The sequence below is a fragment of the Sphaerodactylus townsendi genome, linkage group LG11 (genome assembly GCF_021028975.2).
Source record: "Sphaerodactylus townsendi isolate TG3544 linkage group LG11, MPM_Stown_v2.3, whole genome shotgun sequence".
Classification (NCBI taxonomy): Eukaryota; Metazoa; Chordata; class Lepidosauria; order Squamata; family Sphaerodactylidae; genus Sphaerodactylus; species Sphaerodactylus townsendi.
Window position 1 is genome coordinate 38483357 of NC_059435.1, and position 16787 is coordinate 38500143.

At 41.8% G+C, this 16787-nt stretch overlaps 1 protein-coding gene across 3 annotated transcripts in view; it reads left to right on the plus strand.

Annotated features, from left to right (window-relative positions):
- Window positions 1–16380, plus strand: part of RFTN1 (raftlin, lipid raft linker 1) — a 136056-nt gene extending 119676 nt beyond the window's left edge. For all 3 annotated transcript variants that reach the window (XM_048511525.1, XM_048511522.1, XM_048511523.1), the window contains exons 8-10: window positions 10191–10294; window positions 12577–12658; window positions 14202–16380. In XM_048511525.1, coding sequence (XP_048367482.1) covers window positions 10191–10294; window positions 12577–12658; window positions 14202–14651 — 636 coding nt within the window. In that variant the 3' untranslated portion in view covers window positions 14652–16380. The remainder of the gene's footprint in view (window positions 1–10190; window positions 10295–12576; window positions 12659–14201) is intronic.
- Window positions 16381–16787: the final 407 nt, after the last annotated feature.

Sequence of the window (16787 nt, forward strand, 5' to 3'; positions counted from 1 at the left end):
AGAGTTTCCAGCAGTTCCTAGAGCTACCATATGTCACCTCCTCTTTTTTTTTAACCAGAAATGATGTGGTACAGAAAAAAATGATACAGGGTTCCTCCCCCTTTGTGGTGGGCAATGAGTGGGAGGTAAGGAATTCCTTGCCCCCACCAGGGGAATGGTACTTCTACCAGTTGTATGATTAGATATGAATACTTCTTAGCCAACTTATCTTGAGTATGTCCTGTGAAATGGGTGTATGCATGAGAATAAGGAAAATCCCCATAATCCCCATCTACTGTTTCTTTGCCCAAACCTTAACCCCCCCTCACTTCCCCGTGTATCTTCCTTCTCTTTTTGCTCAGTACCAATCCCAGAAGCCAGTGCTCGCCAAGCTAGTGCTGTAAATACACTGCCATTAAACAGTAGTTTCCAGAACGAGGGAAAGAGACTAAGGCGGTTTCCGCACAGGGAAACAACAGCGCTCCAGGGACGGGAAAAAACCGGTCCCTGGGGCACTGTTCGCACATTGCAGCAGCGCCGTCCTGGCTCCCCTGAAGTGACGCAAAGACACCGCTTCTGAAACTTGCTCGGGGGGTGAGTTTTATGGACTACACCCGTTGCCACCCATTGCCGAGCGAACAGCAGTGGGTGGACGCCGGCGTATTCCTGTGGCGCTCCCAAACAGCCGCCTACCTTTTTCCTGCCTTTCGTCGCTCTGAGAAGGGAAGGGGACATGCCTTCTTGCCTCCGTTGCTTCAGCCATTTCTCTGGCCAGTGGGCGTGTCCCCTTCCCTCCTCAGAGCGACGAAAGCCAGGGAAAAGGTAGGCCGCTATTTGGGGGGGCTGCGCGGCTGTGCGGAGCATGCTCTGCCAGCCGCGCAGCCTGTGGGGCCATTCATGCAAACAGCCTCAGGGCTTGCATTGGCATCAATCATGCCGATGCAAGCCCGCAAGCCTGCATGTGCGGAAACCGCCATTGACTATAAGAAATGGAAATGAGGAAAATTGCTCTTGAGTTGAAATATTTTGCTCTTGACTTGAATTATTATTTTTTTCTATCATGGAATTCAAGGTGGCATAAAAAGGGTTTCCAGGAGGTCTCTCATATCAGACATTATCCAGACTGAGCCCTGCTTAGCTTCAGCAAGGTTGCTGTCTCATGTTCCTGTCAGCCATAGCCTCATTGTGTGACAGTAATGAACAAAAGGCTTCTGAACATGTCCCTTTCATGATTTAGGTTTGTTAAAGGCAGTAATGGTGAAGGCTAGTAATAGAAGGCTAGGCGAGTTCTCTGTGAGACACTTTTGTGTAGAGAATTTTGCTTCACATTGGACATATATCAATGAAATGTCTGTCCATAATGAGGAGTGAATAATGTAAATGGGAATTCATGTTAAATTATCTGACAAGATTCTTTAAATGTCAGTGGCATGAATTTCAGCCTCTGTAATCCCAAACAGAGATATAAATTGGGACAGGTATCTTCTAGAATATCTTGTAAGTGGTTCTAGTGTTTAATGTAATGGGCTACGCATGTATGTCTTGCAACTTTTAGGCTTTGAATTGGTATGCCTGTTTTTGTCACTTGGGATTGTGTTGTGAACATGTTTGAAGGCAGCAACCCTACCTCTGCTGTTACTATGGCTAACTGGGACAACAGTCTGCCCAAGCCAGCTTTCTCATGAATTAGCTGGTGAAGGCCTGATAGTGGCCCTAAACAGGCCCTGGCATCCCAGGCCCTAATTCAGCTGAACATAGACTTGCCCTCTACAGAGTTCCTTCCCGCCTTTTTTTTTCATTCTCAGGACATATTATTTGTGCTTGTAGAATGGACATGGTTGTACTTTTTGGTCATTCAGCATTCTCTCGATAACTCTAATTAGCTGTCCTCCCTATTTGTGTGTGTTTTATGTGTTTGTATGTTTTATTTAATTATTTTAATTTTTTGTATATATTTTAAATGCTAGTTTAATGTTTGCATTTTAAAAAAAAACATTTGCTGGCTTGGAATCCTGAGCCAGGTGGAAAGGCAGTGCAGAAGTGTTGTAAATACATAGCATTGTGAAAATACTCAGATGGGCTTCTCAGAGAGACAGCATAGAAATGTTCTGAATATATAAATAAAATGTTCTCTTTGAACTGGCTAGAAGAGCCTAATCCCTCCTTTCCCTGGGACATCTGTGGGTCTGATGAAGAAATGCATTGTAAAGTACATGCTTCCCAACTGGTGGGAGAAATGGAAGGTGAGAAGTTATGATTGGGGTGGTGGGGTGGTGGTGGCATCCACACAGGAGTTACTTCTGGCATATCCCTGAAGTGATGTCATTGCCCCAGGAGATGACACTTTAGTATTCACCAAAATTCTATGCTTAAACCAAGTGCTAGTGATACCCAATGTGATGGCATCATGCCAGCAGCAGCAGCAATGTGCCAGGAGGTCTCTCTGTCAACCCAGTTCCAAGTTCTGGTCTGATTCAGATTGGGACCAGAAAGCTGGATAGCGCAGGCTAGACTTGCACTGTTTTCCTAACCTGAAATGTCCTAGGGTGCTATTTGTCCTGTCGAGGGCTTGACATGTACTGCTGAGTTACATGTTTGTCCACTGGGGCAAACTGAATCCTCAGGGACATTTCAAGTTGAAAAAATGGTGCATGGGGGAAGATCTAAACTCTCTGTCACTCTATGCATTACTTTCCTGATCCTAATCAAGCCCCCACCCCACCCGACCCCATACACACATTGCAATACATTTTTCCACCCCAAACTTGGGAAAGTCTCCAGGGAAAATGTAACATGTAGTTATGCCCAAAGCAATTTCAGCTGTCAGAATTGGGTTGGGTGAAAACCTAGCTGAAGCTTTAGTAATAAGATTTTTTGGTCTGTCTTAGAAGTAACAATGGGTTGCGGTTGACACAGATTACTCAGATGGAGTGCAGAAATCATTAGTTGATGCTGAGTTGCATAAAGCCAAGGCTGAACTGCATAAAACCAAGGCCCATTCTCAGAGGCATATCAGGGGGGAAATGGCACCCGGGGACAACACCTGCTCTGGGTGCCCCCTCCCCACGCTTGGGGTAAGGGCAGCTTGGATGGGCACCGTAGCAGCAGGCTGGTTCCTGGGTCGGCCTGCTGCTGTGGCGCCCATCCTAGCTGCCTCCCTGCAGGCCACCTCCTGCCCTCCGCAGGCCCTGGGGAGGGCAGAAGTCAGCCTGCAGGGAGGTGGGGGAAGGCTGCCATAGCAGGCGGACCAGAAACTCAGCTCAAAATAATAAAAACTGCCGCCGCCGCCCCTGCCATCACCCCTGACCTGCTTCTGACTCCACAGTAAAAGGAGGCCAGAACTGAAGAAAGGCAGCAGGGCTCTCAGGTGCAGGAGAAAAGAAACTACTGCGTAAGGGGCGAAGAGGGGAGTGCGGAGGCACCACACCTCCTGCCTGGTGTGCCTGGCCTCCTGCTCCGCCTCCTACTCTGTCTTCTTTCTAGCGTGGCTGAGACCAGGCCAGGCGGTGGGGGCACAGGGTGGCGGGTGCTACCTGCAGCGGCCGTACATGAGCCAAGATGCTCCTGGAGAGGGCAGGAGGCAGCCTGCAGGGAGGCGGCTCAGAGGGCGGCCACGGCAGCATGCCAGCCCAGGAACCAGCCTACTGCTGCGGTACTTGTCTGAGCTGCCCCTGAGCCCCACCCCTGAGCACAGAGGACGCCTGGAGCAAGTGTTGTCCCCAGGCGCCATTTCTCTCTGATATGCCTCTGCCCCATGTGACTAATTTTCATGTGCCAGGGACATGTGACCCCACATGTCCCCATAGGAAATATGCCCCTGCCCATTCTACATATTGTTATGCCTGTGGATTCTCCAAATGCATTTGAGCCATCTTAGTGCCCCACCCCCAAATTGGCCTTTGCAGTTTCAAAATTCAGGTGATTTATTAATGTGCAGCTTTCCAGGTACATAGTGGAGAAGACTGAAGGCTAAACATTTACAAGAAAAGCAACCAAGGGAGATTTAGCAAATAACCTGAAAATCTCACAATTTACTTTAAAATGCAGATGATGTCACCAGGCTCCCCAGCTTAGCTTTCACGGCCAAATTCTATAAAAAAATGTATTTCACCTTTAACTTCTCTAAATATACTGGTGTATCGTGCTAAAAATGCATGAGAAGTTTCAAATTATGTTGCTAGCAGATAAATAGATGCCTTTTTTTTTCATTTTCTCAGCTTTGTGAGGAAAAAAGCCCACAAATGCCTATGGAAATAATCAACAAATTGAATGGAAAAATCATTAACTACTCAATCATGTTTTCATTCATTGGAATACACAAATGAAGTAAAGACATTTCAGTGCAGATTTTTTCACTAAGTTAGTTTTGGCAGGCCAGGATATTATTTTTCCCTTCCTCTACACAACATGCATGCTTGCATGCCTTTTTACATTTTGCAATGTCCCAAGAAGAGATCTTTGTCAAGGGTGATTTACTGATGTTAACAGCAATCACACAGTATTTTAACATCATCTGCTTGGAATGCTACTCCGTAGTGCTTATCACATAGGATACCACCTCAAATAGTGACTTGGTAAATTGAATTGGCATCTTGCATGTTATAAGAAGCTACGTACAGTCACTCATCACATGGTGGGAAGCCAGGATTGCATTGTGATAGCCTTTTATCTCATTCACCTTGACAGATCTGTTTCTGCTTGCCCCTTGAAACGCTGGAGCCAAAGTTTGGATAAGGACAGACAAATGTGGAGACCCAGCAATGCATAGATTTTATTTGTGTGATGATTTGGACATCTTAATGTTCAATCAGGAAGAATGTACAAGCTATGTGTACACATCAGACTGTATGCTTGTAGATAAAGATAAAGGTGACCTGTACAAGCACTATTCATTTCTGACCCATGGGTGATATCACATCACGATGTTGACTAGGTAGAGAGAGGCTCATTCCGCACATGCAGAATAATTCACTTTCAAACTGCTTTCAGTGCTCTTTGAAGCTGTGTGGAATGGCACAATCCACTTGCAAACAGTTGTGAAAGTGGTTTGAAAACGCATTATTTTGCATGTGCAGAAGGGGCCTAAGTTTGCAGGGTGGTTTCCCATTGCCTTCCCCAGGCATCTATACTTTATCCCGAGCAACTTGGGTACTCATATACCCTTATGCAAAATAGCTCCAGTGTACCAAGTATTAGTGTAGGTGTTCCAAGAAGGTTAACATAATCCTGAGTCATGTATTATATTGGTTGTGTAAATGTTTGTGTAATGTCTTCTTACAAAGGTCCTAACAGCAGAACAGTGGAATTCAGCATGAAGGGTTCTCTTCAGCTGTACTATTCCATATTTTTAACTGGAATCCACTTAGGGCTGGTTTGCACAAGTGTACATAATGAATAAACTTTATGCTATTAATCACAGCACGTTAGCATTTATTGCTGGAAATGCTAGCAAGTTGGGTCAGGATTCTAATTTCATTGGATTTCTACCATAACAATCCTTTTAATCACAACCCTCAGTGTGTTAACTTTTGGGGTGATGACTTCAGGAAAGTCCACATGCTCAGCTTTCCCTTTCTTAATGGTTTTCAAGAGGTAGCTTGACAAGCACTTTATTTGGACTTCAAACACAGGTTATCTTATTCCAGCATTTAAAAGGCTGGGCTAGATGATCAGCGGCATCCTTTCAGACTCTAAAATTATTTAAATTCTGCAGCTGCTGTGTAATTTATCCATTGTAAAAAAAAATTGCTTCAAATGAGCTTTTCTCATTCTTAGTGCAACTGTGGAACTTGTTTTGTTTCAGATTTTTAAAAAAGTTTACAATCAGGGCAAAAGGAGAGAAAATTGCTAATACAGTTTGTTTTCCTTATGCTAGCTTGGCCTAGATACTTCTTTCCACTTATTTCTTAAATTGCAAAGCTTTCTAGTTTTTCTAATGAGCTAGACTATCGCAGAATGGCGGGGGGAACAAACAGCAAAATCATACGTAAAATTGAGTTCTTTTTATCTGCGGCGAGACAGGAAAACAACCTTCTCAACAGGCTCTGGTTTTTGACACTCAAGGTGTGATCAGAGATTACTTATCAACAGCAGGAGAACCGGGAATGAGTTCATTAAAATTTTGCTTTTTCTCATGGAAGAAAATGTCTCTCTGTTTGATTTGTAGATCAGCCATACCTTTTTTCCCCTTCCTGCCATGGTTTTTTCTTTGAAAGTCAAGCTTTTGTCTTAGTATTTGCTCCTCATTTATACTGAGCTTTAAAAAAAATAGACTTCCACTATAGGTTAACCTTACATATGTGGAAAATTTTGTGGAAAATTATAATTTCTACTTAAACGCTATAAAAATGCATATAAACACTTGGGCTGTAGTGCCTTTTAATTATGATAGAGTATGGAACTTCACCTGTAGGCAAATGGTGATCTCACAGCCATTATCCAGCTTCCAAGTGTGCAGTGATGACATGCACATATTGTTTGACGTTGTGCTATCATTGTGCCATAGGAATAATTTGCAGCTGGATTGTCTTAGTTTTTAAGATACGGTTTTATTATGCTTGTTTTTAAACTATTAACTTTGGTGGCCATGATAAGGGCAAGAAGACATGGTATAAATTTTATAAGTAAAAGATAAATATTTATTGTCAAAGGCTTTCAAGGCTAGAATCAACCGATTGTTGATTTTCCAAGCTGTGTGGCTTTGGTCTGCTAGTTTTTGCTCTTAGCACATCTTACCGTGTTAGGAGAAACACATCTTACAATGGCATGTCTCTGAAGATGACAGCCATAGATGTAGGTGAAATGTTAGGAGCAAAAACTACCAGACCACGGCCGCACAGCCTGGAAAATCCAGAACAGCCAAAATAGTGCAATAGAGAAACAATTTTAGGATGCAAACATCTGTTTCCTCCTTAGTGGTATTCCAGCTTTAATGAATACAGACATGAAGCTGCTTTATATTGTATTGTCGAAGGCTTTCATGGCCGGATTCAACTGTTTGTGGCGGGTTTTCTGGGCTGTGTGGCTGTGCTCTGGTAGATCTTGTTCCTAATGTTTCGCCTGCATCTGTGGCTGGCATCTACAGCCACAGATGCAGGCGAAACATTAGGAACAAAATCTACCAGACCACGGCCACACAGCCCGGAAAACCCACCACAATCACCTGCTTTATATTGAATCTGACCATTGGTCTATCAAGGTCAGTATTGTCCACTCAGATTGGCAGTGGCTCTCCAGGGTCTTGGCGGTAGTCTTTATTTTTTTTCTTTCTTTCTTTCTTTTTTTTTCTTTTAGACCTTTATTAGGCATTAAAACATAGCAGAGCTAAGTAATCCAAATACAGTTTTACAAGATAGAACAGGTACTCCTGTTTCAAAAATGCATACATCAGAGCGAAAGAGGAGACCAGGAAATTATTTCGTAATAGTGAGCAAGAATTTGGCCACTATGTCCAATTGCTTGGGATTCTCTGTATTCAGAAGATAGTTCAGTTTAAGATTAAAAAGGCTTGGATGGACCAGTAGGGGATCCCCTAGAAAGCAGAGTTTGGTCTAAAATCGTTAAATTTTTGGACAAACTAATAAAATATTAACTCCAATGAAGCTTCTCAGTAGGTTTGACAAAGATATTCACAGAGTGTACGCTTTTGCTGTGAAGGTGCCCGTGAATCTCTCTGAAAAGGTTAGTGGAAATAAAGTGTTGAGTTACTGCAGCTTCTGGGTCAATAGCCACCTCAGCTTAGGGTCGGACAAGATGTTTAAATATGCAGCTGTCTTGCATTTCCCGGGCATCGATATGTTAAAATGGAGGGAGAGAACAAGCTCCGCTTGCTTCTACTAACTAGATATTGAAGGTGTTCCTGGTCCGAATAGCCGTACCTTGATACAACGTTGTATCTACAGCTGGAGAAAGCATGAGGAGCTGGTCCCAAAGAAAAAAAAAAAAGACCCAAGGGAGGAAATCTTTGATTTGATATGAGCCCACCAGGTAGAAGATTAGAAGTTCGTGGAGGGTGCAAATAAATGAGACTCGTTAGGGTTGTTGGCGAAACAACCATGAATCCAAAATTTAAAGGTGGCCCACCATGCTTTTGTTTCCAAGAGGTGTAATCAGCCTCGAGGGCAGAGTGCGCGTAGGGTATGCATGAATGGGGACCCCAAAAAGCTTATAGTAAAAATTTAGATTGTATTCGCTTCCAAAGGATATGTAAGTGCTAGGGCCTTTCGATCCATAGGGAAACCCCATAGAGAAGTTGTTGGGACACCTTGGCATTAAATACCCTTAGAGCAGCCGGAATAAATCTGCCACCTTTAGTAAAGAAAAACCTTTCAATGGCTTTCACATCATCTACCACTGGTTTGTTTTAACTGGAGATGATGAGGCTGAACCTGGAAGTTTCTGCATTCAGCACAGATGCTCTTCCACTGAGCCACAGCCCCTCCCCTGCATTTTTGTTGTGCTACCAGTGCAATGAAAACCTGAAGATAAAACCAGCTATGACAGTACAGCAGAGAAATTGTTTGACTTCTGAAGAAGCCAAGGGTTGCTGTGCTTTCCTCAGTTGCCAGAACAAATTATTCTCTGGCTTTGACATCTGGTTGCATGCTGTGATAGAAGTGGGTGGTGTGTTCCCTGGTAACAAGCCTGCTCCAGCTCTGAGTTGTTGGAAGAACTAGGAAGAATAAAGAAATCCATCTGACAGCAAGATGATACAGGGTTTTGCTGTTTGAGGTTGGGTTCCCCTATAATGGCTGTCAAGAGGTATTTTGTACTCTTGAGGAAATGGGTCATAGCTGTGTTGATACTAGTCATTACTTGGCAAGTTCTTCCTCTTCACAGACTTTCTTCAAATGTTGATTGTGTCAGTTCTTGTTTTGATTCTGCTAAGTGTTTTGTACTTCTTCATTAAATCTCCGCAGGCAAAACAGTGCCTTCATCCAGTGTGTTTGGAGTGTGTTTGGAGTCGTTTCAGGATTGTCTGGTCTTTGGACAACAAGCCTTCCTCAGTTCCCTCTAATTCTGGTGGCATCAGAGGGAGAAACAGGGCAATGACAGACAAAAGGAGTTTCTGGGAAACAGAAAGTATAAAAAAGGGGGGGGGGAATCCCAGAAGATTTTTGTGTAGTTTGATGAATTTCATTTAGAAACTATTGTAGCAATGTAGGATTTATTTTATATGAAATTTAAATTAACAAACCACCAAAATAATGATAGAAGACTCATTTTGTGGCCAGAGGCAAGATACTAATTCAGTCTCCCGTTTGTAAAATGGGAATAACAGGAACCATCCTCACAAGGTGGTTGCGTGGCTTGACTACAAGAGACTATAAAGGATTTATGGAAAGCTTCAAAGCTACCACAATACTAGTAGAGGGGTACCATTGCAAAAGAGAAATAACTATATTTGGAATATATTTGGCAGAGAAGCTTAGTTAGTGCTCTCTGGCAATAGGCTGTGGTCATTATTTCTGTGAGCATCGTTGGGTCTCGTAGAGCAACAGAGAATTGGCAAGTTTTGTACCTTACTGAGCAAGACTTTTGAAAATACCATTCCCGCATATTGGCTGATGGAAGAACAAGCCACGTTTCTGCCTGTGGCTAACTCAAAGAATAGAACGGCTTGTGCTCATATTTCCTTACCGTAGCTGCTAGATGCAAATAGCATGGGCTTATTACCAACATAATGTCACTTAATACACCAACCGCAACTCTGGAAATCAGAGGAGCAATTTTTCTCTGGACTGAACTGGTGTAAACTGAGTTGCAAGCTTTATTTTAACAGAATTACTCAGCATCTCCCCCTTGTAGAGTAAAGAGCAGAATTAGCCCAATGTTAGCATAGCTGGATTTTGTACAGCTTGAATAGCCTTTTGTCTGGAAGGAGGTAATTGTTCTCTTTCAGCTAATATTCCGGGAGGCCATTCATCCAGGGGATCTCCCACAAAACAAAATGAATTAGCCCTGTTGATCTGATTCATCTGCTGCCACATGGAAGGTTTTGGAGCATGGAATGAAATGTGTTTCTACTGTTCAGACAAAATTATTTAACCCTTCAGCAAGAACTGAAAAATGACCCTTCAGTTCTTTTGTTTTACAATATTAATTTCTTTTCCTGTTTTGCTGAAATTGCAGAAATGATCTAACTTATTAATAAACAACCTTTTACAAAACACTCTCACGTTAACTCTGATATTTTAATTTCTCTTCCCCAGGGGACTCGAGTGCAGACAGATTACATTCCCCTGTTGAACTCTCTTGCCGTATATGGCTGGCAGCTGACCTGTGTGCTTCCTACACCGGTTGTAAAGACCAACAGGTACTGTGAAGAAATGGCCTTTTTCCCAAGTACAGAAGTCCATTGGAGAGCCATCCTTGGTTATCACATTGGGTTCCTCTTTGTGTCTAGTCTGAAACAGGAATGTTGAACTGCTTTTATCTTCATGGGATTTTTTTTTGGTCCTGCAGGGAAAGCAGAGGACACCTGTGGCAGGCAGCATAGCATATCCGAGCTGAGGTTACAAACCTTGCCTCAGATCCTTTATATCACTGATCCTTTACCTTCCCTGTTCTTTTGAAGGTGGTAGACAAAGTAGAGAGTTTCCTTTTCTCCTTTCAGATGCCTTTCAGCTACAAAGCAGGCATTTTCTCCTCCCTGCAGAAAATCTAACAAGATTTTGTACCTGCTGAAGACCATTTATTTATTTAAAATATTCATTAGCATGTAATATGTCCCACCACTGTTTAAACTAATAATCTGCATTAAGTGACATCCCAGCTTTTCAGAACTCCAGTACATGTAAGAAATGGGACCAGAAGATCATGAAATAGAAAGAACAACAGTACATCTAACACGTTTCGTGTCTCTGACAAAGCAGGCTCTAGTCATTCATGAAAACGTATGCCAGAACAAATGTATTAGTTTTCTGGGTGCCAGAAGATCCTGTGTTGTATTCAATGCACAGATTATTAAGGCAATTTCAGATGGGTAGCAATGTCAGTCTGTTGCAGTAAAATAAAACAGGAGTCCAGTGGCACTCTGAAGGCTTACAAAATGTATTTCATCATAAGCTATTGTGAATCTGATATGTCTGTCTGAACTTCTGTTTTACGTTTCCCTTTGGAACTAGCTTAGAAGTTACCTTTTAGTGCTGATCTGTGAGGGCTCTGAACTATCATGAATTCTAACTGTTGGCTCATACAAATTTGCTGAGCCTTGAAACTTGACCTGTTCAACTTGTATTTGCCTTTAATGTTGAATTGTGTAAATACTGTGCCCCACGTGGGTCTCTTCCATGATATATAAAATAAATATCACCTTGAGCTGGAAAAATATGTATATCACCTTGAGCTACAAAACCCCTTGAGCTGGAAAAAAGTTGTTTTCCTGATCAACTGTCAGTTCAAATGTACAGCAATAGCATTCTGCCATGACCTTTTCTTTATATTGACCTTTTTGTTCCTCAACCATCTTCTTGTTTCAACCATTTTGGTATAAAGCCTCCATCTCACTTCTGCCACAAAACTTACCCACAAGAATATAAGAAGAGTCCTGCTGGGTAAGGCCAGTGGTCCATCCAGTCCACACCAGCTATTTACTATGGAGACCAAACAACAGGGCTTGAAGGTCACCTCCTAGTGCTGGTATTCAGAAGTTTTCTGACTGTACACTGGGAGACTTCCCTTAGTAATCACATCTGGTAGCCTCTGATGAACCTATGCTCCGTGAATTTGGAATCTCCTTTGAAAGCTATCTATGCTTGTTGCCATCACTACATCCTCTGCCAGTGAATTCACCATTTCAGTCGTTCAGTGAGTGAAGAAATATTTCCTATTGCCCATTAACTTCACTGTACCCCCCCCCCAAGGGTTAGTATTTTAAGAGAGGGAGAAAAAGTTCTCTCTACCCATTCTCTCTACCCCATGCCTAATTTTATGTACTTCCATCATGTTCCCTCTGTTGTCTTTTTTTCTAAGCTGAAACAACCTAATCTGTATAGCCTTTCCTCATAGGAAAGGTTACCCAACCTTTGCTTCTTGTCTTTTGTCCTTTTTACAGCTCTGCAATGCCCTTTTTGAGATAAGATCACAAAAATGGCACACAGTATTCCAAGTGAGGCTGCACAAGGGCTCCTAGGATCTAACAGTTGAACCTTTTATCCTATATTTCTGTAAATTAATTGGTGGCTTGGCTTAAACCTGAATTTGTTACACACCCAAGTGAAACGCCGATCAGCATTGCAGCTGACCTTTTAATTTTCTGAACTGTTATCCATGACCATGGAAAAGCACCACTCTTGTTGGCTTTTCTAGTAGCATTATTAAGAGCTTATATTTCTGTTCCAAAATATTTTGACAGACGAGCTTTGTTGACCTGTGCTGCCGCCTCAGAGTAGCCATGAGGGCCTCAGAGTAGCCATGAGTAGCCAGAGTAGCTACTCAGAATGTCTCCATTTGCTCTCAGTTTGCCAGGCTTGAGCCTGGTGAAGGACCCCACACATTCTGAGGTTGATTTAAATGAACTAGTGCAAAATGCACCATGAATCTGAAAGTCTACTGCTGGTGAATGGATTGTATTCTCAGAACTGTGGTTTCTTGTAGGGATGGAAATTTAGCCACTAAGCAGATTGTCTTTCTTCAGAGACCCTTCCTACCCCAGAAAATCAAGAAGAAACAATCTAAGGTACATGGTCTTAAATTGCTCTACGTGTTTGTCTTGGCAAAGCTTTCATATTCTAATTGATTTTCCACATCAGTAGGAGCAGTTTGTCTAACATTGCTGTGATTTAGAAGATTTGCTGAATACTTTTGAACTATGACTTGAGCTATTAATCTTAAGGAAAATACAGGGAAGAATCTCTCTCTCTGTTGCAGCAGAGAGAGATTCCATGTGGTGAATCAGATGCTCCATCTCCCCAAATACACTGCCCGTAACACAATGTCATGGGTGGTGGGGAGGTCTGGATTCACATTTAGGTTCCATGTGTAACTCTGGGGTAATTCAGTTGCTCTCACTTACCCTTTGTCTTGTCTAGTTTATCCGTGCTGTTCATAAGAAGCTTTGCACTTAAGCACAAAGAAATAATAATGCATTTGTGAACGTAACATGTAGTTATACCAAATCATGTCGGGTATTTGCATGAAACAACTTTTTTTTCTGTTTACTAAATTTTCATGGTCTACCTAAAGTGTGAAACCTGTTTTTTTAAACTGCACATAACACTATAGAGCTAGTCTTGCAGCGTGTCCTATCTGAAGTTAATCTCATTAGTAAACATTCTCATATTATCCATGGAGGAAAAGGTCAGGTGAATTTGAAAGGCTTCCAAATGTTAGCAAACAACTTAAAATATGATCAACTAAACCCTGATACACCAACTTATATCTCATGATCTGGCATGCTTCTAAAATGCAGGAACAAAATTCAGGAATTATCTTGGGTACTTCATCTTACAAACTGCAAGTAATGCTCATCTGTTAGTTCTGAAATTGCATACATTCCTTTATTTTCATTCATTTGTCCGCTAACTGTCAAGAATTCCTTCCATCAAAATAATATTTTTTCTGTGAAGTAATGTTAACTTAATGAACTAGAGTGTGTATGCATTAGTTGGCAGACTTACTGAAAAGGTGTACCTTAGACTATCTTCTTCCACTGACCTTTTTCTCCTTCTGTTGCACTCCCCATAGTTTGAAACTGTTGTCAAGATATGCTGGATTATTGCTTCAGATTTTGAAACTGAAATTTACAGAAAGATGCATGCAAGAGGAGAAAGTTCCATGCCAGTTTTTTGGCATGATCCAAAAACCTGTGCTTGTAGAGACTCACCTTTTTCACCCATGAAATGAATGGGTCCATGTACATACATGGTTTTTAATTTGCATTCTAAACTTTCTCTGGCTCACAGCACAGAATGGAAGAATACCAGCACTCAGAGCTCTATGCAAACACTGAAGCTAATGAATCATGGTTCATACATTTTAAAAACTGAGCCGATCAAAAGGTGCAGCCTTAGGAAGATTATGGGGTTTTTTGAGAAGCTTAACTTACATTGACAGCAGAGCTATGTAAGCTAGCACCTTTTTCTAAAAGTCCCTCTCTTTAAAAAATAGCTCTCATTTTATGATAACTTGATTAAATTAATATTAAGCCATGAATTTAAACACCTTTTGATTGGTACTTAATATTTCTCTAACATGGTCTGTCCAACTATGCCTATTTGCAGTTTCATTGGAGGTTCTCCAAAGAAGAAAGGTACCACAAGCAAGCCAAGAAATCTCTGAAGGCAAAACAAAGTGCCAGAGAGCAGCAGACAGTAGAAGAAAAGCAAAGCTTGGAAGTCACAGAGAACACAAGGAATACAGAATCATGGTTCTGCCCCACTGAAGGCAGTTTGCAGTTCCCAGTCATCTCAGATCAGGAGCTGGATGATGTTGAAGTTGGAACGGAAGCTCTTGGACATGAAGATGTGCCCAGCTATGAGAATGTGGTCTCTGAAGAACAATTGAATGCCAGTCACAAAGCTGATCAACACATAGGAGACTTGTGTTTGGATCAGAATGGCCAATATAACTGTGAGGACCCAATGTTCCAAGAGCATTGCAGTCTGGATGGCAGTGATTGGAACTGTTCCACCGAACCAATAGAAAGTTGCTTTGACAGTCCAGAGAACTGAGGGCAACGGTTTGCCAAAGCAACCCGTTTTGATTATCACTGTTGAAAATCATTGAACTTGTGGGTTTTATAAGTACATAGCATAAATATAGTAGTGTTACTTTTTGAACTTTGAATTGTATACAAACTTATGCAATCTTTGTTATTCAAGAAAATCCATCAGTATTGAAATTTGTTTTTAGTTGCTTTTTAAACCAACAGAAGTATGTCCTGTACTACGTTCACTTTTAGAATCAGAATATCATTGATGCGTGTGTCATGTTTTTATTTAGTTTTGTCGAATGGAATTCAGCTTTAAAGAAGTGGCTATAACTGTATTTCTCGTAAATGATTCTATTTGTATTACCTTTCAAATTACCTATCTCTTGCAAATATCTAAAGCAATAATGACAACATGCGTTTTGTCAGGAAACCACTAGTGGCAGACAACAGCCATTGTCTGTTTGCCCAGGAACCTATTTCATATACAACTATCACTTGATCAGGATTATGTTCTGGATGAAGCTGCCAGTCACGTTACCACAGTATTTCCTGGCGGTCAAAGGGAGACTGTCATACAGAATGAAGAATAACTGTTTGGTTTGTCTATATTTCTTGAAAAGTTAGACACTGGAACATTTTTGAAGATTGCTGGTGAGTTCTCACTGAAAAATTTCTACATCAACGATAGGGCAGCACAATCTAGGAATCCCCCTCTGGTGGTGGTGCAAGCTTACACTGGCAAATTTGCCCTTTCCCGGGCAGTTGTACCAGCAGAGGGGCAAACCCACCAGCACCCGGCTGCAGAAGGGCCCTGGAATACCTGGCCACAGTGCCTACCTCCTCACTTGCGCTGCCCAGAGTTATCCTGGCATCCTGGGGGGCAGGGACAGCCTTAGGCAGCCTCCAGAGCCCTCAGTCCCTGAGGGTTGTTAGTGGAGATACACACAATTTTCACAGTATATTAATATTCTTCTCTATGATGGAGTTGCAGGTGGGGGGGGGGTTGTACCTTTTTGGATTTCCTGCTCTGCGGGAAAGCCCTTTGAAGCGGGCAGAGCTGTATCCAAGTGGCACAGTCTCCACCTGCCCGACAACTCTGAATTGAGCTGTCAGCCAGTAGTAGGTGAATAGAAGCCACTGTAGTCTTGTGGATATGTGTGTGAGTGTAAAGTCCTGTCAATTTACAGCCAACTTACGGCGACCTCATAGGGTTTGCAGAGATGGTTTGCCATTGACTTCCTCTGCATTGTCTTCCTTGGTGGTCTCCTTCTCAAGAACCAACGTGCTTAGCTTCCAAGATCAGACCAGATCGGGTATGCCATGTCTCCTTTCCTTCCACTATGGCCCTAAAATACACCAGTTAATCAGCAGATTCACTTGCACACACATTTATCTGATGTACAATAATTGTTCTTATTTTGAAAGTATATTACTCTTTACAATAAAACTTGTGTAATTTGAATTTGTAAAGCTTTCAAATGTCCTTAAATTCTTAAACACTTCTTAATACACATTCTGTAGTTCCTTCCCTCATTACTAGGCAACCCCCACTTGGGTCTGCATTTGGGCAATGTTTAGAATCTGTAAAGTGTTTTAAAAATGCCTTTTGTCCTTGCACAAATTGGAACTCTGAGCCTATAAACAATATAGCCTCTTTTCCCTACTGGCTGATGTATGTCTGATAGTTCCCATTAGTTTTTCTGTAAAGTATTTTGACTCAATAAAATGTGGTCTCTAGGTGCTCATCATGCATGCTTAAGCTATTTTTTAAACTGTCTGCTTCATCTGCAAGAGACTGCAATTTGCAGAACGTTTTAAAACAAAACGGTACTACTTCAAATGGCCACATAAAAGATAATGGAAGGATAGCTTAAATCACTTCATTTCACACAATACACAAAGCCATTTAATATATTTTTTCAGTGATTGAAGAATGTTTACTTTGGCTTCAGCAACTCAACTGAATATTAGGAAAATTGCATTGTAAATAGCTTCAGTTACTGGTGGAATTTAACAAAGGCAGCTGTCCACCCTCAAGCAGCCATGTAAAGTCTGTGCCATAATCTTTTATTTAATTGCAACTTAAATACAAGTAACAATGTTAATCTGTGTTTTAAAATGATCAGGGTCATACCCAGCAACAGTGCCAAGAATG